The sequence below is a fragment of the Etheostoma cragini genome, chromosome 8, assembly GCF_013103735.1.
Source record: "Etheostoma cragini isolate CJK2018 chromosome 8, CSU_Ecrag_1.0, whole genome shotgun sequence".
Classification (NCBI taxonomy): Eukaryota; Metazoa; Chordata; class Actinopteri; order Perciformes; family Percidae; genus Etheostoma; species Etheostoma cragini.
This window is the reverse complement of record NC_048414.1, coordinates 22,955,211-22,981,947: the sequence shown is the minus strand read 5'-3', so window position 1 is coordinate 22,981,947 and position 26,737 is coordinate 22,955,211. Positions and strand designations below refer to the sequence as shown.

The following is a 26,737-nucleotide window of genomic DNA, read 5'->3' as shown; positions in this document are numbered from 1 at the left end:
GCTTGATGACAAACTTGGAGGGCACAACAGAGAGGCAAAGTCCCAAGCGGTTGACCCCATTGGACCTTATTTTAGATGTACGGTGATGAATGAGGGAGACATAACTCATTTTTTAATCCCATTTGTATTGAACAATGGATTACACATGTTTGTCAAGTATATAGATAACTTTGCAAGTGTGGGAAGTCGCCGTTTTTCGTGTGTCATAGTACCACGTTTTGTGTGAAACCAATCAGTGAACTATATGTCTTACCTCACAGTCACCTTGCTTGCTGCTTGGCTTTGGTTTCAGCATCTTTCTATAGATTAAGAAATGAACGAAAGAACAACCAAGACCCCTTGCTCGTGTAAGTAATGTTACATCACAGTGTAAAACACACAGGTATCGTGGCTTCAGCGAAACGTGAGTTTGCAACTTTTTAGTTCATGGTACCTACCAAACATATTTTAACTATAGTCTATGAACAGCATTCTCACATGTGTTCCTCTGGTCCAGGTGGGAGAGGGCAGAGTAAAAGGCAGGGGTGATGGCATTGTCCTCTGATCTATTTGGCATGGAAGCAAATTGGAGTGGGTCCATTGAGTCAGGGAGGGACGAGGTGAGGATTTTGATTAACCATTCAAAGCACTTTACGGTGGTGGTCATTCAGGCAGACAACTTTGCTCACATCTCCTACTTTGCACTCTAACTGTATCAAAATATTTGGGGACCTTTGAGAGCAACATTGCAATGCAGATGAAACACCATTTTAGTTAACAATGTTTGTAATACTGTACACAGAGCCATGTAAGTATAAGTATCAAGTGAGCCTGAGAAACGGTGGTCAAATAGAAAAGTCGGCCTACTGAAAAAGGACCACACTGTCCAGAAGTCCCCAGCTTTGTTTACGGCCAACAATAATTCATTTGCTGACTAAATACCGTGGAAACTATAGCTCACATGCACACACACCATCTGTGTGCATGCGTGCATAAAGTATCACCTCCTTGTATGGAAACCAGAGCTTTGGCTTCCTGTTTTCTACAACCTGACTCCTTCTATCTCTCTCTCTCGCTCTCTCACACATACACACACACACACACACGCACACACACACACACACGCACACACACACACACACACAATGACCTGTTTAAGACAGCTGTTGTACATTTTAATTAATCATAACTAACACCGTATAGGTTGCAATGCATAAATAGGCAGTGATGTGATAAAATGTATTATAGTAGGATAAGAAAGTTTGAAATTTAAACATAGTGGTGCTTATATGATTCAATCAAGTACAATTCAAATTAATTTAGTGTTTCTGACCACATACAGTAAATAATTGAATACAAGGTTAAATTATCAAATGTGGTAGAACTAAACAGCAGCACTGCTATCTGACACACTGGCAGGGACCCTTTCCAAATGATAGATGTGCACATTGATTCATGCATTTTCCTATCTTCCCCATAGACCGTTAAAATGTCTATGCCACAAACCAATGGGTGACGTCACACTTGCTCTGTCCACTTATTTTAACGGTCTATGATCTTCCCCCAAGTACTTCAATACAACAACAATCCAACCCGACAGAGCTTTTGAAGATTTATTGAGAAGAATGGCAGAAAATCTCCAAAGGTGTTCAATGCTTGTAGCAGTATACCCAAGAAGACTGAAGAATGTGATCACTGCCAAATGTGCCTCAACAAAGTACTGTGTTAAGGGATCCTTATGTCCTTGTGATATTTTTATTTATTTATTTTTTTAAATCAATTTACAAAAACTAATACTAGTTTCCCGTTTGTCAATATAGGGTATTTAGTGCAGATTGAGGAGGCAAATTTTAATTTAAATGAGCATTTTAGCATAACCAAATGTGAAAAATTGAAGGGGTCTGAATTCAAAGTTGATATTGTAAAACATTTAGCAAACTGTTGTTTACACATCCAGTAGTTACAGAGCAACATTAGTTTTCATTTGGAGTTGTGTTTGTGTCTAATTTTTTATAATTTATACTGTTTATTGATCCCCGGTGGGGAAATTACAATTCACACTCTGTTTTGTTAGTAATCACTACACACACATGCTCAGATGTGCACAATCTTTTTTAGACTGACATTTGGTGTTACTAGGTTGGCTACTTATTCAGTGTTATTTCCACAAGAAGTAGCAAACAGAAAGAGCAAACATGTTGTAACAGTTTTAAACAATTAAAGCTCAGCTTTTTCACTCACACCCTCACCTTCACAGTTCAGCTAATCGGTGTGTCCACCTCTGCCATTAAGGAGGATGTATCTTATGTCATAACAGAGCTCAAGCGTAGTCTTACTGTCAATTTGGCAGAAGTTCATGTCATGGAACGCTTTACTCATAAGGTTTAGTTTTCAGTGTGGGTCACAATAGGTAACAGGGAAGAGGTTACAGGTCGGGGGATGTTTTTTAGCTGCATACCGCCAAGACTAAAGAGCCACCGCCACCGTCTCTTTGAACCCCTGAGGGTGAATGGGCAGGCTGTAGCATTTATGTACCTGGGCATGGAGATTGACAGCCTTCTGTCATTCTCCCAACACACCTGCTGATGAAACTCACAGGATTTGATGTAAGAAAGGACATTTTAACAGGTGTGTACAAATCATGACTTCATACTCACTTCCAACATTTCATCCTGGTTCAATTTCATCACTGTAAAGAATAAATCTAAGCTTTCCCAGATCATTAATCAAGCAGGTAAAATAAATAGACAAACTCAACTCCTGTATCAGTACCACACAGCAGTTGAAATAAAAGCCAATCACATTACAAAAGCTCCCACTCACCCCCTGCATAACTCTTTCCAGTTACTTCCATTAGGCCGCTGCTATTAAGTCCTCTCGCCAAGAAGAAAACTTACAAATACTCCTTCATTCCCACTGCCATAGACATCTTAAATAAAAAGTAAGTTTGCACACATATCGTAATTTTTATCCTGGGTAATTATGTCAGTTTTTTTAATGTTCACTGTCAAAACAGCCAAATCGGCTATTTTCTTGGGCTTTATGAATACATTCAGTTGCTTGTACAAATGTTTATTAGGTACACTTAGACTAATGCAACGGTTCTGCAATATATCCTACCTTAATTAAGGTTATAATGTTCAGTTTTAGTTATTGTTTCAGATATGTTGCTTTACCTGTATGGTTATTTTATCATTAATTTATTTTGAAGGTTGTAGTTTGTAGTGTGGTTGAACTCGTTAAGTGGTAGAGGGGTCGTGTGGCCCTGCTGTCCCATGTCAAAGTGTCCTTGGGCAAGACACTGAACCCCGAGTTGTTTCTGATGCTACGGGTCAGAGTGTAAATGTGCTTGAGAGTTGTACAGCACCTTGTACGGAAGCCTTAGCCACAGTGTGTGTGACTGGTGAATGGTTTCAGTACTATGTAAAAGCGCTTAGAGTAGTCTTTGAGACTAGAAAACTCTATATAAGAACAGTACATTTAAGTAGAGGTGTTTCTGTTATTGAGCCTATCCGCATTCATATAAATAGGATGGACGAACTAAAAGAAACGCGTCACAATAATTAACAACTCTGGGGTGAAAACAAACTAAATAGTCAGTGGCTACAAAAGCTTGAACTGAAAAAAGTGAATCCTGATGTCCACCTCTACAGCGGAAATAATGATTAAGGGTGGCACGCATCTGCGCGAGCGGGAAATATTTAAACCGAGATGGGATAAAAAAAGACACAAATGTAAAATAACAAAACAAATTGGAGGCCCCATTGAGTTTAGAAATCAGCTAGAGACTATACTGTCACACAAATGCACACCATTGACTATTTAATATTGCACTTCCATAAAGTTGGTGGACAGATTTATAAAAAAATAAAAAAAGTCACCACTGAAGCAGCAGACATGATTCATCTGATTTTTGGTATGGGTCAAGCTCCAAAAACACTGGATCATACATTTCCCATAATAAAACGTAATCAGTTTAAGTTAGAAACCGCAGTCGGATCCTGTGCGACTCTTTACACATACTTTGTAGTACTCCTAATCATAAGAAACACTTTCATCACCTTCAAGATCACCTCAAATCAAAAAGATGCCCCACACTTACAGAGAAGTAACGGGCAATAATTCACTCTTGACACAGGCAGACTTCATCTAAATAAAAATCATTTATTTTTCATTAATATTATTATTATTATTATCATCATCATTATATCTAGAGAGAGTCCACCATGCCACTTTCAGAACTGGAGTAGTGCTAAGAGATCTGTCTGTCTGTTTGGGTACATGATGGGGAGGGGGGGATGGGGGATGATGGTGTGGGGGGCTGACAGACGGATGGATGATCAGGTCGGGAGGGGTGGAGGTGGTTGGGACTTGTACAGGCTCACGCTCCTGTTCATTCTCCATGCTGATGCAAACAAAGACGGGATATGACATAAAGGAACGACGGCAGAGAGAGGAGGAGCAACTGAATAGTCTTTAAAAATTCTTTGTCCATTTTTGACCTACGTGACACTGAGCTGGGAGGAAAAAGACGATTTGGGGGACGATGGGGTAGCAGCTTCAAGCTCATTGGTCAGGCTGCTGGGCAGGGAACCAGGACAAGCCAATCGCAGACTGATACAGAGGAGAAGGGTGTTATGTATACATGTCTGCCTGTGTGTTTGTATAGAGGTGTGCTTGCATCAATGTGTGTATGTGTGTACAGATGTGTGTAATCCATTTGCCTTATCTGTCAGTGTGTAACTGGTCAGAGTTACTTTGTTCCATTGTCACTGTACACTTGTCAAAGTTACTGTCACAACTGGGTACAAAGCTGAGGTAACAAACTTCTTCTTCCAAGTCTGCAGAGAGAAAGAGAACACAAGAGACAGCATGAGGAGAAAAAAGCTGCAGGACCGCCATCTTCAGAGTGGCACTGGCACCTCAGTGGCAAGTCTGTGTCAAGTGCCAGGACAGTGGCAAGCGAGCAGCACTTGTTGTCCATTGAGAAGCTGCCAAAGTGAGCGGTTATCTGTCGGCAACTCTGCCTTAATTCTCCGTCAACTATAAATATATCTACGTTAACTACGAGTAAAATTAAATTTTTGTTGGGACTCAAACCCCTCTTTCCAGCGTGCAAGCTGTGAATCCGACCCTTTCATCCACCACAACTTATTATGTGCTATGGGAGAGAAGCTGCTCTGTAACCATTTTCACTCAAGTGCAGATACTTCATATTTTTTTCTTTTCGGTAGCCTATTTTGAGCTGCGTTCTAACCCAGAAAAGCTAAAACAGTGTCAAAAACATTCTGCACATTTCATGTTTATTTAATTATATGATGTATTAACCAAGGAATATAAACCAAATTCATGTAGAACTAAACATTATTGTACTTTTTCGCAAAAACAAAACAAAAAAGGGCAGCTCTCCTGTTTACTTGTTGCCATAAAACTGACTTACGGTAGCTGACCTGTCGTAAAACAATCCATGCATACTCGAAGGAAGCGTGTGTGAGACAGATACCACCTACCACCTGTATATTGTGAAATTTTCTTATCATGTAAATTATGTTGAACTTTTGTATCTTTAAAAAAAGTCTAAATCTAAATCCACATACACAGTGAGCAGCAAGTGTTTACCTGTGTTTCATCGTGCTGTACTGTTGCCACTGGATACCATGTTGTTGTCAGAATTTGACAGAGACTGCTCCTTTATCACTGGGTCTGTAGGAGGAGAGTGGAACACTTCAGAATTCCCTATAAACTTCAGTTAATGCTAGTTAGAGTTAGCATTTAAAAGAGACTCTAAATGGGCAGTAGACATGTTATTATGAAGGAATGATAAAATAATGGTAGAACCAAATGTTACACACTTCCTGCGTGTTTACATTCATGATGATACTGACGTGAACGCTCAGTATTCACAACCAACACATGTGATGTTACGCTGTATTCACTAGTGATATAATTTGCCACAGCAACGTAGTATTTAGTGTTGACTTTACACTCCAAACTACAACCAGACTTCAGTTCAGCAAGTATGTCAATCTCACTGCATCCCAATGTGTGTTGCCTGTGTGAGCTCTGTGAACTATGTGAACTTTGTGTTTGTGTGTGTGTGTGTCATGCTTACAGAAGTAGGGGTGCTCCATGGCCTCTGTGGCAGTCAGTCTCTGTTGGTGGTCATAGCGTAGCAGCTTGTCCAGCAGGTCCAGGGCTTCAGGACTCACCAAGTGCTGGTTCTCTGTCTGTACAAACTGTTCCCAGCGCTTCCTGCTCTGCCTGCAGGCAGACACGCACACATCTATTACAACAGCTGAGCTGTGAGCGAAAGAAGCCGCAGAGGCCTTTTCTATTGACAAAGCAGCAACACAGAACTGAAAGGCACACTGTGCAGTTTTTGACCACCTGTGGTGCTAGAGAGCAATGTTTTGATTAGTGGTTACCAGTATGCAGAAAGAGGACCCATGTGTATGCCAAGGAGCACATTGGTGAAGGGGATGCACATTTCTGCAGTCTCGCACTGATCTACTGGTCAACAGTCGGTGGCAAAAAAAAGCACTAAAAAATGTAACATATAGAAGAAGAAAAATAGCTATCTGATATGAACATGGACGTGAACAATATCAACGTGTTTTATCAGGAGGGAATTGCATTCAAAAGGTGCGTTAGGCTTCAAGGATGTTTTTCATGAGGAAGAAAACTCGACAGTACCTTTCAGAGTCTGTGACTGCCCTCGCCTGGTTCAAATCATACCTTTCCTACTCCCACCACTTCATAAGCATCAACAAATCCTGCTCTAGTCCCACAGGGAGTCCTCCAAGGTGCAGTGCTGGGTCCCCTACTCTTCATCCTCTACCCGCTCCAACTTGGTCACATCATACCCCACCAATGACTCCATTTCCACTGACAACTACGGATACAACGACTATAGATTTTGTTGATACAATTAGAGTCTGAAGAATGTATGACGAATAATCACGGTTTTATGAATCAATTAATTTCACTGCTAATGTATGAAATCATATGAACACTCATGATACACCTGTCACAGGGTGATTCACAGCATGTTACCGTGGACGAAATGCAATGGAGTGATCATTTTGCAGTCGTATGTCCAATAGGGGGTGAAGAAGTTTTGCCTCCTACAAACGTTATCGCCAGTGCACTCACTGTGAACGTGCAAACATCGGCTCCTGACACGTCAGCTGTTAACTGTAACGCTGCCATTAGCATTAACCCTTGTGTTGTCTTCCTGTCAAAATTGAATAGCAAGAATTTTGTTGATACTTTTTAATCAATGTTTTTAACTTTCTCTTATGTTTTTGTCCATTTTATCAACACTTTGATAACTCAATACTATTTCAAAACCACTTCAATTTGTTATTGAAATGCTATAAAATGTATTACGGCTCCGAAAAATAATGAAAGTAGAGATTTGTACTTGTCAAAAGGCGTTGTATGGAATCAATCATGTTATTTTAGGTTATTAAAAGAACATTGCTATAGAGAAACGGGTCAATTTGACCCGACAACATGAGGGTTAACCACTGCATCCCTACTGATGACAACCAGCTCTACATCTCCATCAAATCCATCACTGCTGCACCTACTCCACCCTCACAAACCGCCTTGCAGAAATTAAAGCACGGATGCAACTACCTCAAACTCAACAGCGACATATCTGAAATTCTCATCATCAGCCCAAAAAACGCTCATCCGAAATTTCTCCCTGTGCTTCCACAAACAATCAGCAACCTCATGTTATCTTTGACCAAACCCTCTCCTTCAGGTACCACATCAACCCCATTACAAAAATCTGCGTTCTTCTACCTTAAGATCGTTGCTTGCCTTCGTCGCTCCCTTGCCTTCTCATCCACGCATTGATCACATCAAGACTGGACAACTGCAACAGCATTCTGTAAGGCACACCCACCAAATTGCTCAAAAACTATCTCACTCCTGCACCAAAGACCACATCCATCCAGTCCTCCTAGACCTCCACTGGTTCCCCATCCAACAAAGAATCCAGTTCAAAATCCTTCTTATCAACTACAAATCTCTCACTGTCATACTCTCACCCTCTCACCCACCCCAAGCAATAAACCTAGCACCCCCTACAAAGTAAAAAATGTAGGGGGTGCTAGAATGTCAAGACAAACATAAAAACTCATCGGAGCCATACCCTAAACCCAACAGGAGGTCTGCCATTTTGAATTGAAAGTTCAAAATTAGTGTGATTTTAGCCATGTTGTACTTTAACAAACTCCTCCTAGAGATTTCATCCGATCAACTTTGAATTTGGTCTGTGCCAAAGACGTTAAAGATTAAAATTTATTAAAAGAAAGACCTTTCCTCATAGGGCATGGCTGTGGCGTGGCGGCCATTTTGTGCGTTTTTGCCATGTAGGTTTAACTTGAGTGTATATCGTCCAATCGGCTCGAAACCTTTTAGGATTCATAAGACTCCAACACTGTACAACACATACAGTGAGGAAAATACGTTTTTGAACATCCTGCTATTTTGCAAGTTCTCCCACTTAGAAATCATGGAGGGTTCTGAAATTGTCATTGTAGATGCATTTCCACAGTAAGAGACATAATCTAAAAAGAAAAATCCAGAAATCACAGTGTATGATTTTTTAAAACTATTTATTTGTATGGTACAGCTGCAAATAAGTATTTGAACACCTGTCTATCAGCTAGAATTCTGGCCCTCAAAGACCTGTTAGTCTGCCTACAAATTGTCCACCTCCATTTCATTTATTATCCTAAATTAGATGCACCTGTTTGAGGTTGTTAGCTTCATAAAGACAACTGTCCCCCCCCCATTCATTCAGTAAGAATCCAACTACTAACATGGCCAAGACCAAAGAGCTGTCCAAAGACACTAGAGACAAAATTGTACACCTCCACAGGGCTGGAAAGGGCTACGGGGATATTGCCAAGCAGCTTGGTGAAAAAAAGATCCACTGTTGGAGCAATCATTAGAAAATGGAAAAAGCTAAACATGACAGTCAATCTCCCTCGGACGGAGGCGCTATTTAAGATCTTACCTCATGGGGTCTCAATGATCCTAAGAAAGGTGAGAAATCAGCCAAGAACTACACGGGAGGAGCTGGTGATTGGCACGGAAAGAGCTGGGACAACCGTTTCCAAGGTTACTGTTGGTAATACACTAAGACGTCATGGTTTGAAATCATGCATGGCACGGAGAGTTCCCCTGCTTAAACCAGCACATGTCAAGGCCCGTCTTAAGTTTGCCAATGACCATTTGGATGATCCAGAGGAGTCATGGGAGAAAGTCATGTGATCAGATGAGATGAAAATAGAACTTTTTGGTCATAATTACACTAACCGTGTTTGGAGGAAGAAGAATGATGAGTACCATCCCAAGAACACCATCCCTACTGTGAAGCACGGGGGTGGTAGGCACATTATTTAGGGGTGTTTTTCTGCACATGGGAAAGGGCGACTGCACCTTATTAAGGAGAGGATGACCGGGCCATGTATTGGGAGATTTTGGCAAACAACCTCCTTCCCTCAGTTAGAGCATTGAAGATGGGTCGAGGCTGGGTCTTCCAACATGACAATGACCCGAAGCACACAGCCAGGATAACCAAGGAGTGGCTCTGTAATAAACATATCAAGGTTCTGGTGTGGCCTAGCCAGTCTCCAGACCTAAACCCAATAGAGAATCTTTGGAGGGAGCTCAAACTCTGTGTTTCTCAGCGACAGCCCAGAAACCTGACTGATCTAGAGAAGATCTGTGTGGAGGAGTGGACCAAAATCCCTTCTGCAGTGTGTGCAAACCTGGTGAAAAACTACAGGAAACGTTTGACCTCTGTAATTGCAAACAAAGGCTACTGTACCAAATATTAACGTTGATTTTCTCAGGTGTTCAAATACATTTTTGGAGCCGTTTCACATAAATAAATAGTTTTAAAAAATCATACATTGTGATTTCTGTATTTTTCTTTTTAGATTATGTCTCTCACAGTGGAAGTGCACCTACGACGACAATTTCAGACCCCTCCATCAATTCTAAGTGGGAGAACTTGGAAAATAGCAGTGTGTTCAAATTCTTATTTTCCTCACTGTATAAAGGCAGATATTGGCACAAAGTCATAACGCCACCTATTGGCAACTGGAAGTAGACCTAAAAGTCAAGGTGCTATACTTTAAATAACTCCTCCTAGAGATTTCATCCAATGGATTTCCAAATTTGGTCTGTACCATCGCAACACATTAAAGATTAAAAGTTTTTAAAAGAAAAACTTTTCTTCAAACGGTGTGGGCGTGACCTTTTTTCTTCTTTTAAAGAGTAACATCCTTTCTTTAAACATTAAAACATCCCCCAAATTGCTATTGCCAATCCCACTAGTGAGTTGAAAATGCATCTTGTTGTCACATAAGGGCCCTGTTCATGTTGCACAGACATTTTAATTGCATTTTGTGTCTGTTAAGAGGCACAAAGGCACTCTAAAACTGCAGATAATCTGTGTTGACCGTAACAATTTGGGTCGTTTTTTTAATTTCAAGATTCCTGTAAAAATTGGCCTGAATTCTCCTTTAACAATTACCCTTTAAGGATAATTTCAAATGTCCTGTTATGAGTCTTTTTATATCAAAGGGGTGTTAAATGATTTCCTGACAATTATTTTTGGGGTTGAGTTCAAGTCAGGGGAGGGCATATGCAGCACTGAAAATATTTCACAAAAAAAAAATTAAATTAATCGACTTGTCAAGGACGTTAGCAGTGCAGATGCTCTTTTAGGATTCGCACCAAGTTACTTGGCTGCCCCTCGGGACATTTTTCGCATGTATTCTGATTTAGCTTCTACGCTACATTCGGCTCCAGAGCAGCTACTGTATGACAGTAGAAGTGGAGTGTGATGGGAACCCCGGAGGCAAAGTGAGAGTGGACTTACTGTCCCAGCAGGTCTTTGAAGCGTGGGTCCAGTTCAATGTGGTATTTACGCAAATAGCCAAACAGCTCGTCTGTCCCCAGGACCTTAGCAATTCGCACCAACTAAAAAAAAAAACACACAACACACTGGGGTTCAAACTCTGTGGACCACTTTGAAATATGAAACAAATCTTTGTCACATTATGGCTGATTCATATAGTCATCAACTATTTGCAAATGTCAAGACAATTGTTAAATCTCCATGTTAAATCTATTTTGTTAGTTAGTTTCACTTGTTTACCTTTCTTCTCCCTCATCAACCTGCATTTGTTTTCCCTCTTTCCATTTTTCACACCTTCCACTCTTTTGTGAGAAACTCTCAAAGAACAAGTTCTGTTTGTGCTGAATGGCAGAGCCCTCTTCCTGTTAACTACAGTTGACACTTGAGAGTGAGGCACCACAGACAGCATCCGATAAAGGGCTTAGGATACAAATACAGTTTGTCTCCATTACATGTTCGGGACATTGTGTCTAACATAGACACAGGAAGCTCTGTATGTGCTGAGAAGCAAGCCAGCAGAAGTTTTGATCTTTTTTCTTGTGTTTTTCAGTTATGCATTTATAAAATTAGCAATCAATGACCGTGACTTATCTGCCTCCTCTTGACATAAACCTTCAGTGGCTTTCAATGGTGTGTAGGAGCTTCACGTTCGCGTCAGACGCACCTGGTCATAGTTGTCTTGTCCGTGGAAGAAGGGCTCTTTCTGAAATATCATACTGGCCAGCATACAGCCCAAGCTCCACATGTCAAGACTGTAATCATACATCTGAAACACAAAATCATCAAACAGCACTGCCGATGATGAGACACAGACATCAGAATTATCCATGTGTGCTGACAACATTTTCTCAAAGGTGTGTGACAGTCAACGTTGTACAAAATGTACATGTTGTGTGTCTGTCTTTGTGTGTAAATGTGAGAGTGATACCAAAAGTAAAGTAAAGTTAAGTATATTAAGGGGATTTTTGCGAGCTGGTTCTGCGTGTGTGTGTGTGTGTGTGTGTGTGTGGTGTGGTGTGGTGTGGTGTGGTGTGGTGTGGTGTGTGTGTGTGTGTGTGTGTGTGTGTGTGTGTGTGTGTGTGTGTGTGTGGTGTGGTGTGGTGTGTGCGTGTTACCTGGTAGTCCACCAGGAGTTCGGGGCCTTTGAAGTACCGAGAGGCCACTCTGACGTTGTACTCCTGGGATGGGTGGTAGAACTCTGCCAAACCCCAATCTATGAGGCGTAGCTATGAAAACACAATTTATCCTCATTGAACTTCACAGTGAACACTGAATAGGTGTAACCTATTATAACCTGTGTGTGAGGTAAATATTCTATGGGATTAATTCACATCTGTTTTAACCTGCTGCCCCCGGCTGGCCAATGTAGGAAGTGTAATATGCTGTCTTGGCCAATGTAACCATCTCTGGTCTTTAAAAAAAAAAACTACAATAGCCATTAGCTACAGTCCTAGCAAGAGGCACGCCCACTGGCGCTTGTAGTGTCAGACAACGGTTATGGCTACAGACCTTAATTGGCTTTCTTCTTCTTTCTTAATTGACCAACTTTCTATAGGTGGCGCTCTTTCCTTTGGCCGTTCTGCCATCACAGCTAGTGCTTATTTGTGACCAGATTGCTTTTTTTTTTTTCAGAAGATCAGAATCTAGAAAAAATTTTATGAATTGGACACAGATGGAATTGTGTTGTAGCGGTTAATCGAAAACGTTTATTGAAATTACATCTGCTGTTATTTTGAGGATCTCACTCCGAATGTACTCCAACCAACAATAAACTTATTTTTAAATGTGGGAAGAGTATAAAAGAGAGAGAAATGGAAGGATTGAAGAGCCAGAGAGAAAATAAACAGCGAGAGAGAGGCTGAAATCGCAGGCTGAAATAATGTTCTGTGTGTGGGAGTGTGAACAAAATCAGAAACAGACTATATTGGGTGATCCACCTACCTTTCTCAATTGGTGGTCGATCATCACATTGTGGGGTTTGACGTCACGGTGCATGATTCCCATACTGTGACAGTAGTCCAGAGCCTGGCAGACACATTCACACGTAACACACACAAGTCACATCAGAGCAGACAAAGATATAAATATGTGTACACGTCTTTTGAATTCCCATGAACCTTGCGGAAATTGAGACTAAGTAGGAAAATGTCTATTTTATTAAATTCAACATACAAAAATTAAATAAAAATAAACCGTCTCACCTTCAGTAGTTCATACATGTAGAATCTGATATCGTAATCTGTCAACTTCTGGTACAACTCCTGCAGGGAAAACAAAGTTTGATCAGGATTTCAGCCTCACATTTGAAATTTAGTTCAAGGGAAAAGCTTTTGATGCCCGCTTATGATTAGGACACTGACGCGTGATCAAACAGTGGTAGCAGAAAGCAGAAAGCACACCCCCCCCAGAAGCATGCAGAAGAGAGGTGATCATTGTACCTTGAAGTCTGTGTTATTGATGCATTCAAAGACAAGCGCTGGAGTTCTGGACTGTACAGCCACCACAGAGACACAGAGGGGGACGGGGATTGGCAGTGAGATAAAATCAGTCAAAAACAAGAATAAAAACAGAGCAGCATATAGCTTGTCGATTCAGTCGCCTGATTAACCACCAGGTTTGACAAAACCCCACGGCGTGGTCTTAGCTCATGTGTTATCTTTCTGTCAAAATTGAAAATCAACCCTTTTGTGTCCACTTCAATTTTTTTTTTTTACCTATAAAATTGAATAAGACACCCCAAAATTAATGAAAGTAGAAATTTGTACTTGCCAAAGAGCATTGTGTGTAATCAATCATGTTGTTTGGGATATTTACAATTGAGTAGTTAAAAAGAACATTGATATAGGAAAACGGGTCAATTTCACCCGATGAAACATCAAAACCAATAACTTGGTGGAAGTGAATTGGACCCCAATTTGACATATAGTAAAATCATCATGCTTGATTGCCAGTCTTTGCAGATTGAGTTCAAGCTAACTGTCCAAAAACTGATATAATATTACTTTTCTAACCACCTGTACAACTTTCTGTTGTCTTATTTTATAGTTTGTGGGTATGTAGTTAATCCAGGCAGATATCAAGGAGCACTGGAGTTGGGAGTCTCTCTCCCCCCCCCCTTTAAGATGTGATGCGTAGTTATATCCTCAAGTTAACTTTACACATAAAAGAATGATCCCAGTCAGTCCCATGCAGTGCGGTTTACATATTTTAAATTGAGTAATTGTTAACTTACTTAAAAAAAAAAAAAAAAGGACAGACACCATTAGCGAGCCTACCACTGGGTCTTTGACTGTGTCCACTAGTCGGATGATGTTGGTTCCCCCTCGCAGGTTCTCCAGGATCTTGATCTCTCGCTTGATCTTCTTCTTCTTGACCGGCTAACTCCAGAAGAGAAACAAGCAAGGCAAACAAAGACGGTGATTTAAAAGTGATGTCTTTGGGGACAAGACAGAAGAAGAAAAGAAGTATATCAAGAGATGTCCATGTGCTATTTCTGACTCCTATTCTTGAGCCTGCTGACTCTGCATGTCGTGTCGCTGCTCCATTCCACTCTGTCAATCTTTTTGTTTCACATTTAAATGACTGATAATTTGACACTGGCTACCCTGGCATTGCCAAACTTATTTGCATATGCGTATTACTCTCGAACCTCTCAGTTTATTTTTCCATTTTCAACGGCGCAGACCAAAATGTCTCTGGATGCAATTAGGTAGACCTACAACCAATCAGAGCATCAATACGTGTGACGTAGCACTGAGTGACACATAGAAGTTGGGGTGGTAGTAGTCTATATCCTTTATTATTATATCCGGGATTTCATTCATTCATTCCTTCATTCAATCTACAGTAAAGTTAAAAGTAACAATACATTACAATGTAAAACGGGCCTGACTCAGTGTAAAAACTGGCTTTAAGCAGGTTCCTGCTCTGCAGAAACATAAAACATGGTTACAGCACATCAGGACAGACATTTGAACTGGACATCGATATGGACTAAACAAATTTAGACAACTAAAACGACAATACACAAGGACAATTATACAACATCAGCTGGGCCAGGCAAATATGGAGAGTGCTCTGTTGCCACCGGAAAATCCCCCGGATTTCACTCATTTAAGCCGGATATCTGTTGCCTTGGGCTTCCTTTGTGTTGGAATTCAAACTGATAATTTAAAACGGTGGATTTCTGAGGACTATGGTTAACCTTTTCTCAGATCTCTGCAGGGTAAATCCAGACAGATAGCCAGACTATCTGTCCAATCTGAGTTTTCTCTTGCACGACTAAAGCAACATTTGAACGTACACATGTTCCACCAAAACAAGTTCCATCTGAGCCTATTTTCTCTGTTGCCTAGAACTTGTCACTGCCTAATGTGAGGAGAGTGTAGATTTGAGTCACATATGCTCAGATTTAAAAAGGTTAACAGCATATCGTGTCATACCTGATGACAGTTGAGTCAGACCGGCTCTGGTCGAGTGCAGATGTGAGTAGCACAGGCTCAGATTTAAACGGTTTACGGCAAAACATTCCTTACTGAAATCTGTGAAATCCATGAACTAATAAACTTTTCTCATTACAGACAATAACAGAAGTCGCTATCTGTGGTTGTTTGACTGCTAACATTAGCTCAAAACACCATTCAAGTGACAGCCTTGGATGTGTTTGATTTAGTGCGGTCAGTTAAACGCGTTAACGGTGTTAACACAAACCCATTTTAACGGCGTCGATTTTTTTACTGCAAGATTGACGTTCTTTTTGGCCTAGAAAACGTTGTCATTTTTTCACATGCTGTTGCAGGTTTTCCTCCCATCCCTGAATTCTATGTGGGGTAGCCAGACCCTCCTCCAGGGAGCTTTGGAAGAGGGCAAAACGAGAATAGGGCGGTAGTCATAACCTTGTCAAATTACAGCTGGACAGTAAACTCAGATGTGTTTCTGAAAACACATGACACCATGACACAAGCTCCAAACATTACCCGTCTTACTTTTATTAAAGATGCTCTAAGCGATGTTGGGTGACGTTACTTCTTGTTCATGTATTCAAAGTATTTTCAAACATAACGAGACTAGCTTGCCCCTAGCTCGCATAACGTAAGATGTTTTTTACAGTGTGTTCTGGGGACAGGCAGCTCGCGGATAGTGAGGAGATATTTGCTGACTGTGACAACAAATGTATCCTAAAACACGCGTGAAATCACTTAGAGCGCCTTTAAAGACATTTAACCTCTGGTGAAACAGCTCAACGGATGCTGATTCAGCACGAAGTCTGAGATCAAGTCATTTTATTCAATGCTTCAGAATGAGGCAAAACAATAATGGACTAATTTATTTATTTATGTATTATTGATTTCTCTGTAGAATCCATTATTAAATATATGATTGTGATTTACAACAATGGTGTTCTTTGCATCGACAGAAAGCTTTACTGTGTTCATTATGGAGGACAGAAAAATGACTAATTGATCAATAAATCCATAAATGAATCTATAAATATTTGACAGGCAGACTGGGCAGAAGCTCAACACTAACTTTTTAATTTTCCCACTGGGTTACAGGGCTGCAAGTAAAAATTATTTGCATTATGGACTAACCTCTGCAAGGATTAGTCCATCTACAGAAAATTAAACTGCTATTAAACTATTTTGATGGTCAATTCTTTGTTCAGGTAATTTCTCAAGCAGAACATGTGATGGCCGTAGGTTCTTAAATGTGAGAATGCACTGCTTTTCCTTGTACTGAATTATATTAAATTAAATATATTTGGATTTTAAAGACATCACTTAGGGCTCTAGGAAATTGTGATAGAAATGCGTCACTGTGTCCTGACATTATAGACCAAACAATTAGTTATTTATTCAAAAATATAATCAGTACTGCCATGCCCCATATTGCAGTGACATTTATATATTTTATTCAATTTCAAGTGGAGGCCTCTAAACCCCACACTCAGCCAGGACATTGCCATTCAGAATTTAGTTTTAGGAGATCTAACTGCCCACCTTCAGGATCTTGACCACCACCTTCTCATTGTTGGTGATGTTAATGGCCTCGAACACTTCACTGTACTTCCCTCTGCCCAGTTTACGAACCAGCTGGTAGTCCTCCTGGTTGCTATAGGGGCAGACCGAGAAACAGTGCAGTTTGAGTGAGAATTTTTTTGCGTCAGCATGCAAAGAAGTCAGTGTAAGAGGTGTTGCTAAGTGTTCTTGTCACTGCGATAAAGCCCAGCCTTGGGGAATGAAGAAATTTCTGGTTATGATCTTTAGACAGATGTTATTCAAGTCAACAGACATGGGGACATAGATGGAGGTAAAGGGGGAGGAAAGTGCCAAGACAGTGCAAAGCAGCAGGGCAATGACTGGGAGACTGCACTATTATAGTGTCTTCATACCCTCACAGCTAGATGTAGTATAATAATAATAATAATAATAATAATAATAATAATAATAATGATGATGATGATGATGATGATGATGATGATGATAATAGACACCCATCTGCCACACGTTCCTTCTTCTTCTTCAACACATGCAAACAGAGACCACTGTGGTCAGACATGACATGCATGCAATTAGAGCAACCTGAACAGAAATGTCCTCACTTCCAGTTGGGTACGTGGGCCTCGTAATCCCAGTACTCCCGGCTCTTCAGCGTATTGACGTCTGCGTACACACGGGACTTGCTACCGGCCACCGGACCCGGCATGACGAGACCCGTGGCTCGGGCGCAGTGGGGCGTTTGTCACGGAGATCTGCTGGGGTCGGGGGATCACGGACCAACTGGAGGGGGCGGGGTCTGGGGTAAACCGCTAACTGGATTTGCAGACTTTGTGGGTGTAATTTGGAATAGGTCAGCCAGCAACTTCCATGTGCAGCCGGACTGAGAGAAAAGGGAGGGAGGGAACAGTAGTTGTCCGCTGCGGTTCGATGCAATGACGTGCCCACCAAGCAGCGCTCCTTGGTCGGATTGTCAGAAGCAGCAGAGCCGATGTCAGTGGGGCTCGGAAGGGGGGCTGATCCGAGTCGCAGCTGACGTTAGCTACACAAAGGGGCGGGAGGCATAGGGATGTTGAGGTAGAGAGGAAACGGACCCCTAAAAGGCCACAGTGGAAGAGGAAAGGGGGTTGGTGATCTGAATATCACGGGTTAAAACTCCAACTGTCGTTGCGGGCCCTAGATCCGAATCGTTAGGGGAGGTAACCGGTGGGCTTTTTACGCTATAGCCGAAGGACGGTCGAGGAGGGGGGTGCACTCGGTGTTCTAGTGTTAGCTATCAATCAACTGTTGATGTGACGGATCGGTACCGGGGCCGACCGGAGGGAATGGGGGGTGGAGCAGCAGAGAGATTGATGTTGTTAGCTAACGTTAGCCAGCGTTGCTACTTCAGCACGGAGATGTCGCACCGACTGTGAGCGCTCGGCGCCGTGCACCACCATCGGCGGAGCCCGCGTCATGTGCGACCAGCTGTGCGGGGGAGCAGCGCCTCAGGGGCCCGGGTACCAGACACCAACGGAGGGTCCGGGATTCGGAAGTTTCTTCTGCAGCCACACACCTCCCCGGTCAAGAGCGCAGGGAAGGGAAGCGGATTGCGACTGGATTGAAGAGGAGCGATAGAGCCGCCCGGATGTGAAGCCTCTGGCTGCCCGGGTGAACATGAGGAATAACGGGATTTTGACTGAGCAGCCCGGACACAGCGCCCCCTAGTGAGGAGGATGTGATTAATACAGGAGCAAATATTTGAAGGCCTTGTTTCTGTCAAAGATTGTATCCCTATTTAAGAGTTTCCCCAGAACAACATAGTATTATACGGATGCCATAAAGAAAAAGGCACAATTTGTTTAGACACCGTAATATTTTTCACTGCACTCCGAATTGTTAATGATCACCTAAAGATACCATTATATTTGATAAGATTAATGATGGAGCCTAACATGACATCATCTGTCGTCTTCATTAAAACATAGAGACCGACAGATAGTGGTCGTATGAGGTAATCACCTGTAGTAGGCTAGATACTCGTGAAGTGGATTTACTCAACTACTTAAAACAATTTTGGGAACTTGTACTTTACATTAGTATTTCCATGTGATGGCATTACATTTCTGAGGGAAATATTGTACTTTTTACTCTATTACATTTATTTCACAACCATAGTAAGACAATGGTAGTCTTTACCGATTATAAAGTATATATACTGTACTATAAAGATTTTTATATACTCTACATATTAGATGGTTTTGTCATGATGAATTACTATACATACTCAGCAGTAATTAAATTGATCTCCTTGACTAGACCAAATTAAAATGCTGCATAACATGTTAATGCATCCGTAATAATCCCAATGATATAAACCCGTGTCATAGAAAGAGAATTAAATTAACCATTAAAGGACTCTGATGTTATGCACATGCAGTATCAATTACAGTGGCTGGTCATCCTTCATAATGAGTAATTTCCCTTCTGATAATTACAGTGCATTTTGTAACATTTTGTTTCAGAGACACTGTCTGGTATTTTTCAACATTAATATAGTACATCATTCAGAACAAAACAAAAAAGATAAATGTCAACAAGAACTCTCTTGAATCAAGAGTGTACTTCCTGCTTAAATAATCTCATGATTCATGTAAGTTTGTAGATGAAAAAGTTTTATTTGTTAGTGCTGTGTGTAATTGAATGCTACATACATACAGATAATCTTAGCATGAATGTACATATACTGTACGTCGCCACAAAGGTTTTCGTCTTTTTTTTTTCCCAACATCATTCACATAAACTACAATACAATTTGAAAAAGCTATAAGAGGGAACAGTGCTGGGTGGAATGGGGGAGCAGTTCGCAGGGAGAGAACACAGGAACTATCACAGCAAGCATGCAGAGAGCTAGAGACACCAGGGTCTGACGGGTTCATGTTTTGGAACTGAAAAAAAGAAAGAGTAGCAGGGAAGGGGGGGGGGGGCTTTTTCTACTGAACCAAACACCAGTTAATATGCAGAAGATCGGATTTATTTCATTTGTGCTTAGACCGGTGATTTTCCTCTCCTTTCCCTGACTGTGTGTTGGATATGGAGTTTTTAAACCCAGAATTAATTGAGATGTAATAAGTGCAGTTCTTGTTTTCACTTTGCAATATTCCTCAAAGTCTGTTAATGTTGTACCTATACTTAATCAGCACTCTATGACACACACACACACACAGGAGTAAAACACTACCAGACAGTCACCCTCACCAATACAAGCAACTAAACCATTGCCACTGGCCTGGAATTATTCTGAGGCTTTGAGTGTACACTTGTACTTTTATTAACACATACTAAGTGCATTGTCTGCACTATATGGTAGTATGTGAGGTCCTTGTCCTGCATCTGGAGTGACTATTTTTCATTATGCACAGCTGATGTGTCAGCTCCAATTATCATCAAAGTCCTCCAGCAATTGGCAAATGAGAACCTGCGTGTATGGACTCCTGATGTGTTTGTGTTGTATTGTTCAACTTTTACAAGACCACCCTACCAAATTCATTGTGCAGAGATGGTTTCTTCTGTGATTTGGCATTAGGAACAAATCTACATTGGGAAATGTTTGAGTACAACTCTGACAGACGTGGTAAAAAATACAGCCATCTCTATCCCAAACCAACCCAAGGCCCTGGTCTCTCCATTGAGGAATATAGATTTTAATATCAAATTAAAGATTAATACAAAAAAATACAAACATGTGAAACTATTTAAAAGTCCAAGTTGTTTCAGTCTTACGCCAAATTCAGAAGATAAAAATATGATGGCTAATGAAAGCAACCATCTGATGATGATGATGATGATGATGATGATGACGGACAGAGACAGAAAGCAGAAGAGGAGGAATAGGCAGAGAGGCACCATGGCCATGTTTTAAGGCTAAAAGAAAAAGAAAAGAATTGCAAGCCAGAATAAAATAAAAAATGTTACTTCCATCTTCTTAGCCTCCTTTGTCTGTTTGCAATACTGTACTCAAACCATGACTCGACAGTAAGAGGGAGCCGCTCTGCAGATGAACAGGAAAAGGAACCATGGCGATCACAGCTGACATGTAAACCAACTTGTTCGCTGGGCTTCTTAAGCACAACTAGAATCTCCTAGCATTCAAAGACGTGGAAGGTGTCATTCACTCTGGTAGAAACCCACTCTGACAGACACTGCTACCAGCTCAACTCAACATGTAACAGGAAAACTGAGTATTAAAATTTCTTTTAAAATATGGAAAATATTTAACACAAAGTGCAGGTTTCATCCTGCAAAAACAGCTTAGACAGACCAGTAAGATTAGTACATAAAAAAAAAATTAAAAAAGTGGCGAAGGTCTGCTGAACTATTTCTAATACTATTCTCTAATGTCTAAATTTCCCCGTTTGACAGAATAAAACGCGCGCACACACACACCCTTGCAACATACTGATACAATCACCACATGTACTACAAAAAGAACAAAAGAGCATTTGTCCAAACAGTTCACATAGTAAAAAGTAGCAAGAATACGAAAACAGTTTTTACTTATTGTATTTAAGAAAGACAAGTTCTGACATTTTTAACTTACCTGGCTAAGTACACTCACAGATCCGTAGTATGTACAGGCTGAGAGGAAGTGTAATGTTCAAACTTGGACATTTTCAGTACAAATAAGTCTAACAGCACTGATGTACGCATATGACCATTATATTAGTGAGAAAGATATACTTCTATAGTTGTCTATACTGGAGTGTGAGGTTGGCATTGATCATCAGTTTTTTCCCTATAATGATGGTTAACTTCAGCTGGTTGGTTAGTCTACACACCTTTGGAATCAGGTGCTGCTTCATACTGGCGTTTTGGTATTTCACTATAGGACAATAAATCCCCAAACTCCCCCCTACATGGTTTCCCTTCACATACGTTGAGGGAGTTTACTGGCTATTTCATTAAAAAAAGTGATGTGGACACAGGGAGTTTCTGTTTCTGTACCTAACCAAAGATAAACGAATGTGAGAACATGTGTTTGAGGGGTTAGTCAAACTTCCCAGTCTTCCGATACTAAACAGTGACAGGAAAAGGAGGAAGCAAAGATGAGTGGAAAAATGAGAGGGGGGAGTAACTTAAGGGCAGGGAAAAGAGGTCACTGGAGAAAGAGAGGGGGAACGGAAAAAACAAGGAAATGGTCCCCTTTTAGTGGACACTCCAGCAGTCAAGACTTTCAAGTCTTTGGCCCCGTCAGTTTAGGTGGATACTCAACTCTATTGATTCATTCAGTAAACCTTAAAAAATACACACACAAAAATATGTCTGTCTTATTTAACACAATTAAAAAGGGACATTTAAATTCCCCCCCCCTTTTCTAAGGGGAGGAATTTGGGAGGGACATATTTGCTGGATCAACTTTAAGCATTCAAGCATTATGGCACCAGTTTCTTTCTGCAACTGTCTGATTAAGGCTGCATTCACACCAAATCAGGCACTGCAGCAAAAACGCCAGTCCTCAGATTCATTTGAATGCGGGAAGTGCATTTAGGCTGCGGCGGGGGGGAAAGCAGGGTATGCCGAAAAAGTCATCTTTTGGACAATAGCAACCCGATGTCACTCTGTGGTGACATATCACTTAACTGCCAAATCAGGCAAAACACAATGAAGTGTAACATCATGTTTCAGATGTATACACTCAATTTGGCCTTGTGCACCAGGTTAAACCCCACTATAATGTTAGGTCTTGACTTGCATCCTGGGTAGTTATTGAAAGTAAATGTTTTTTCTTGATTAAATCTGTCAAGGTGGACAATCACCCCTTGTAGTACTGGGCATACTAGCAGCATGGCTAAATGCTAGCACCATGGGAACACAACGGAGAAACCAATGGGCCACTCCCTCAACACCTGATTTGGTGCAAATGCAGCCTAAGTATGAATTATGTCAGTTTAAGTGGTTGTGGCATCTTTAGTGCTATCAACTGTCTAATTGTGGGGCTGAGTAAAAGGGTAGAGGACAGGTCAGGTAAAAGAAGAAAAAGAGGTGAAACAAAGAGGAAAGTGCAGGGAGAGAGAAACGCTCAGGATCTTATGGAATGACAGGGCCACAGTGCTAAAGGGCTTCGGTCACATTAGTGAAGCAACAAAAACTGATCTATCACTGGTAGTAATGATTGCAATAATAATAGCCTGGACTGTCCTACAAATGTGAAGATAGTTAAGCTGAATACAAGGGATGGATGAGGGGACAGAAGTTTAGGTGACTGTCTGTTCAAGGGGGAAAAGTCTTTAAGGGTTTATATGCACTGGGGCACCGGGTAACCCCCTCCATCGGCTGTGTGCTGCACAGTGTGATCCTGCAAAGAGCCCAAGTCACTGAAACGCTCGCCACACCAAACGCACTTGAACTGGCCTTCTCTGGAGTGTGTGCTCGCGTGTTTGGTCAGGTGCTCGCGCTGTTTGAAACCCTTGTTGCAGTGGCCGCATTTGTATGGTTTCTCCCCTGTGTGCACGCGCCGGTGTCGGTTCAGGTCTGATGAGTATTTGAAACGTTTCTCACAATCAGGGCACTTCAGCGGCTTTTCCCGCGAAGGGTCGCAGCGGTGCTGGACAAATTCCGACGAGGACAGGAAGCGGCGGTCACACAGCGAGCACTTAAGGGGCTTCTCTTGGCAGTGAGAATTTTGGTGACGCTGTAACGTCGAGCCCTTCTTGTAGCCTTTGCCGCAGACGTCACATTTGTACGGCTTGTCGGGCGAGGAGTTGGACGACTCGCCACACTTGTGCCTGAGCAGCTCTCCCGACTGGCTAAACTCCTTCTGGCATGAGGCGCACTTGAACAGGTTGTCCATGCCGTGGACATGCTGGTGGTACAGGAGGTGAGAGGGCTGCATGAAGCCCTTGTCACACAGGTTGCATTTGAACGGCCGGTCTGTAGGGTCTTTGTGTGTGCGTCGGTGGCGCACCAGTGCGTACTGCTGTTTGAAGCTCATCTGACACTCGTCACAGTGGAAGGGGCGCTCCTCTGAGTGTGTGCGCTCGTGTTGCCGAAGGTCAGACGGCCGCTTGAAACCCTTACCACACGTGGCACAGCGGAACGGTCGGGAACCCTGCGGGTGGCAGGGGTGATGAAGGAGCTCCGATGACTCTTTGAAATGCAACTCACATAAGTTGCATTTGAACAAGTGCTCCCCGGAGTGCACATACATGTGGCGCACGAGGTGGGAGCGGTGCTTAAAACTCTTTTCACAAACGGCACACTTGAACGGGCGTTCGCTGCTGTGTGTTCGCTGGTGGTGCTGTAGGTGCGACGACTGGCTGAAGGACTTGTCGCATGTGTCACATTTGAAAGGCTTTTCTCCTGTGTGCACCCTCTCATGCCTTGTGAGTTCTGAGAGGTGTTTGAAGCCCTTCTGGCAAACGGAGCATTTGTACGGCCGGTCTCGGGCTGAAGGAAAGGGTAGAATGGACGAGCTGCTGCTTGCTGACGCCCCGTCGCTGCTGGGCTGCTGGGGATTATTTGAGTTGGGTGTGACGCTCCCAGAAGAGCCGGGTCGATAGGTCTTTTCACATATTGAACACTTCTGTGGGTTGGTGCTGTTATGGGATGTGTGGTGCTGGGCTAAAGAGGTGAGTAGGGAGAAGCCCATCTTACACACACCACACACAAACGGCTTCTGCTCCACCTGAACACATTGGTGTTCTAGCAGGTCTGTTGCCTGGTGGAAAATCTTCATGCACTGAGTGCACTGGAATGACCTGTCCTGATTCACCATGCACTGGTGCTCATGTGGGTTGGCCAAGTGGGAGATATCATGTCCACAGGCTCCACACTTGTGTCCTCCTTCGGTCCCTACCTGTAGGGAGGTTTGCTGGGCCTGGGTGGGGTGCTGCTGCTGACTGTGCTGCCCGCCTCCATGCTGCTGACTCCCGCTGTGTTGTTGGCTGTGTTGGCTGTGCTGTCCGTGCTGGGTCTGTGGCTGCTGCTGTAAAGACGTAGCATCTGGCTGTAGGACAATGCCATACACTGCACAACCCAACGCATTCTCAGCTCCTGGAGGGATGGTGTGGACAACTGGAGGTGGAGCAACTGCATGCTGCTGCCAGGCCTCTGTCATGCGGGCTCGGGTGTAGGGATTCAGCTTGGCAGCTGGCGTGGCCCAACTGCAGTAAGAAGATTGGAACATATAAATAACAGGCTGACGGCTTAAGAGTGTGTTAAGAAATCAGGAGAAAAACACTTACTCCATTTCAGCAAGTGGAACTGAAGAACTGGCAAGGGTGCTTGGTGAAGGGGATGTGACGGAGGACTTAGCTAGTGCAGAGGAGAACAGCTGTGTGGAGATCAGACTTGTGGGGAGAAATGGAAGAAAATCCCCTGCTTTCACTTCATTTGTGGCCTTCAAATGGCGTCTGTATGGAAGAGAGAATCAACATATGTTAAAATATCAATGTGCAGAAAGGGGTTACTCAATAACAACAGTGTAGCATTATGTTGCATCTCCAACATCCACTAATCCAATAGACAGTTCACCCTGGCTGAAAAAAAACATTTGTGTAGCAAAAGGCTTTTTAAAAGCATAGAAATATTGCAAATTTACCATTGCAATTTTGCTACATTAGCTTTATATAATAGTTATAGGTCCGTATGAACTCAGCAGAAACTGACACCTAACAACTTGTAAGTATTACAGATAGGTGCCAGACTATGCAGGCAACCTCTCTAGCAACACATCACAGCAGATTATTCCTGTCTGCACGTTGAGCAACTCTGACAGAAGAGCTGATCACAGCGTGTTTAAAAAGGCATAGAATCGTGTAAAACACCCTGCTTACAACATGTACGGTATGTTGACATCACCAAAAGCATCCCAATGCAGTACAATTTAATTAAAACAACTTCAGGAGGTGCACCGTAAACGCAAAAATGAAATCTAAGATGATCACTGAACATTCACACTTGGACACGACACATTACCCCTAAGCCGTATATTTAAATCTGTATTATACTGGTAATGTAGTTCCACCCGCCTCTATGCAGCAATCCAAATGCTCGACAACTCGAGGAAAAAAAAGTGGAAAACAGCGTCTGCGCATCATAACGTTTTTCGTTTCCAGGCTAAGATCACTGTAATCAGGATAGCATAACTAGCTAGCTAGCTAGCTAGCATAGCCACATGCTAATGCAGCCACAGAGGCGCAGAAAATATCTAGCTAACGTTAGCGGAATAGCCACAGGAAATAATAGCCAAGCTAGTAGTAACTGCTGAAGCGACGCCTTTGTTAGTGAGTGGTGAATTTAAACAGCGAGGATAAATTCTGCATGTACATACCTGGAGCGTCCAGTCAAATGACAGTCTACTGTAGGTTAGCTGACGTTAGCTAGCTACTCCCCCAAATAACAGGTCACTTCAAACGGTGCTCGGATGCTCTCTTGTTCGAGCGCTGTGGCTCCAGGGGCCGAAAAAAAGAGAGTGTGCGTGTGGGCAAAAGATTATATCTCAAATTCACAAATAAGCGGTATCGTTTTACGTAAACATTTCTCTGGCGTCTGTAGTCCTAGGACATTCTCTCGGCATACGAAAACCTACACATTGTGTTATAAATTGCTAGCTAGCTATCGCCTAGCTTCTGAGCCCCTGCCCGCGCACGGGAACATGAATAAACCAAGAGCTAATTGGCATGCTCACAACACACACACAAACACACGCACGCACGCACAGAACCAGATGTATTAGCCTATGGCTTTAATGTAACATTCCTGAAAACTTTTTTTTTCATTCACCAAATCTATTCCGGCTGTCATATAAAGGAAAAGGTGTAAGTTACTGTTTAAT

At 42.2% G+C, this 26,737-nt stretch overlaps 3 protein-coding genes across 5 annotated transcripts in view; all 3 read right to left on the bottom strand.

Annotated features, from left to right (window-relative positions):
- Positions 1–4,709: 4,709 nt before the first annotated feature.
- csnk2a2b (casein kinase 2, alpha prime polypeptide b) lies at positions 4,710–18,588 on the bottom strand. Of its 3 annotated transcripts, none has more exons than XM_034879589.1 (12): positions 17,529–18,587; positions 16,927–17,038; positions 14,203–14,304; positions 13,366–13,416; positions 13,129–13,188; positions 12,869–12,952; positions 12,043–12,153; positions 11,592–11,693; positions 10,889–10,989; positions 6,092–6,240; positions 5,592–5,682; positions 4,710–4,823 (listed from the first exon to the last, which is right to left on the bottom strand). In XM_034879589.1, the coding sequence occupies exons 1-11, from the start codon at positions 17,630–17,632 to the stop codon at positions 5,606–5,608; spliced, it is 1,053 nt and encodes a 350-aa protein (XP_034735480.1). In that variant the 5' UTR covers positions 17,633–18,587; the 3' UTR covers positions 4,710–4,823; positions 5,592–5,605. The 3 variants fall into 3 exon arrangements, with proteins under 3 accessions (XP_034735480.1, XP_034735479.1, XP_034735481.1); XM_034879588.1 differs by having other exon boundaries at positions 4,710–4,820; positions 5,599–5,682; XM_034879590.1 differs by lacking the exon at positions 13,366–13,416 and having other exon boundaries at positions 4,710–4,820; positions 5,599–5,682; positions 17,529–18,588.
- Positions 11,982–26,737, bottom strand: part of pla2g15 (phospholipase A2, group XV) — a 38,618-nt gene continuing 23,862 nt past the window's right edge. Inside the window, exon 9 of the mRNA XM_034879586.1 lies at positions 11,982–12,016. The gene's annotated coding sequence lies outside the window, so the exon portion shown is untranslated. The remainder of the gene's footprint in view (positions 12,017–26,737) is intronic.
- Positions 22,271–26,585, bottom strand: znf319b (zinc finger protein 319b). The gene is made up of 3 exons (XM_034879582.1): positions 26,234–26,585; positions 25,146–25,313; positions 22,271–25,064 (listed from the first exon to the last, which is right to left on the bottom strand). Exons 2-3 carry the CDS (start codon positions 25,148–25,150, stop codon positions 23,198–23,200), a joined length of 1,872 nt encoding a protein of 623 aa, XP_034735473.1. The 5' UTR covers positions 25,151–25,313; positions 26,234–26,585; the 3' UTR covers positions 22,271–23,197.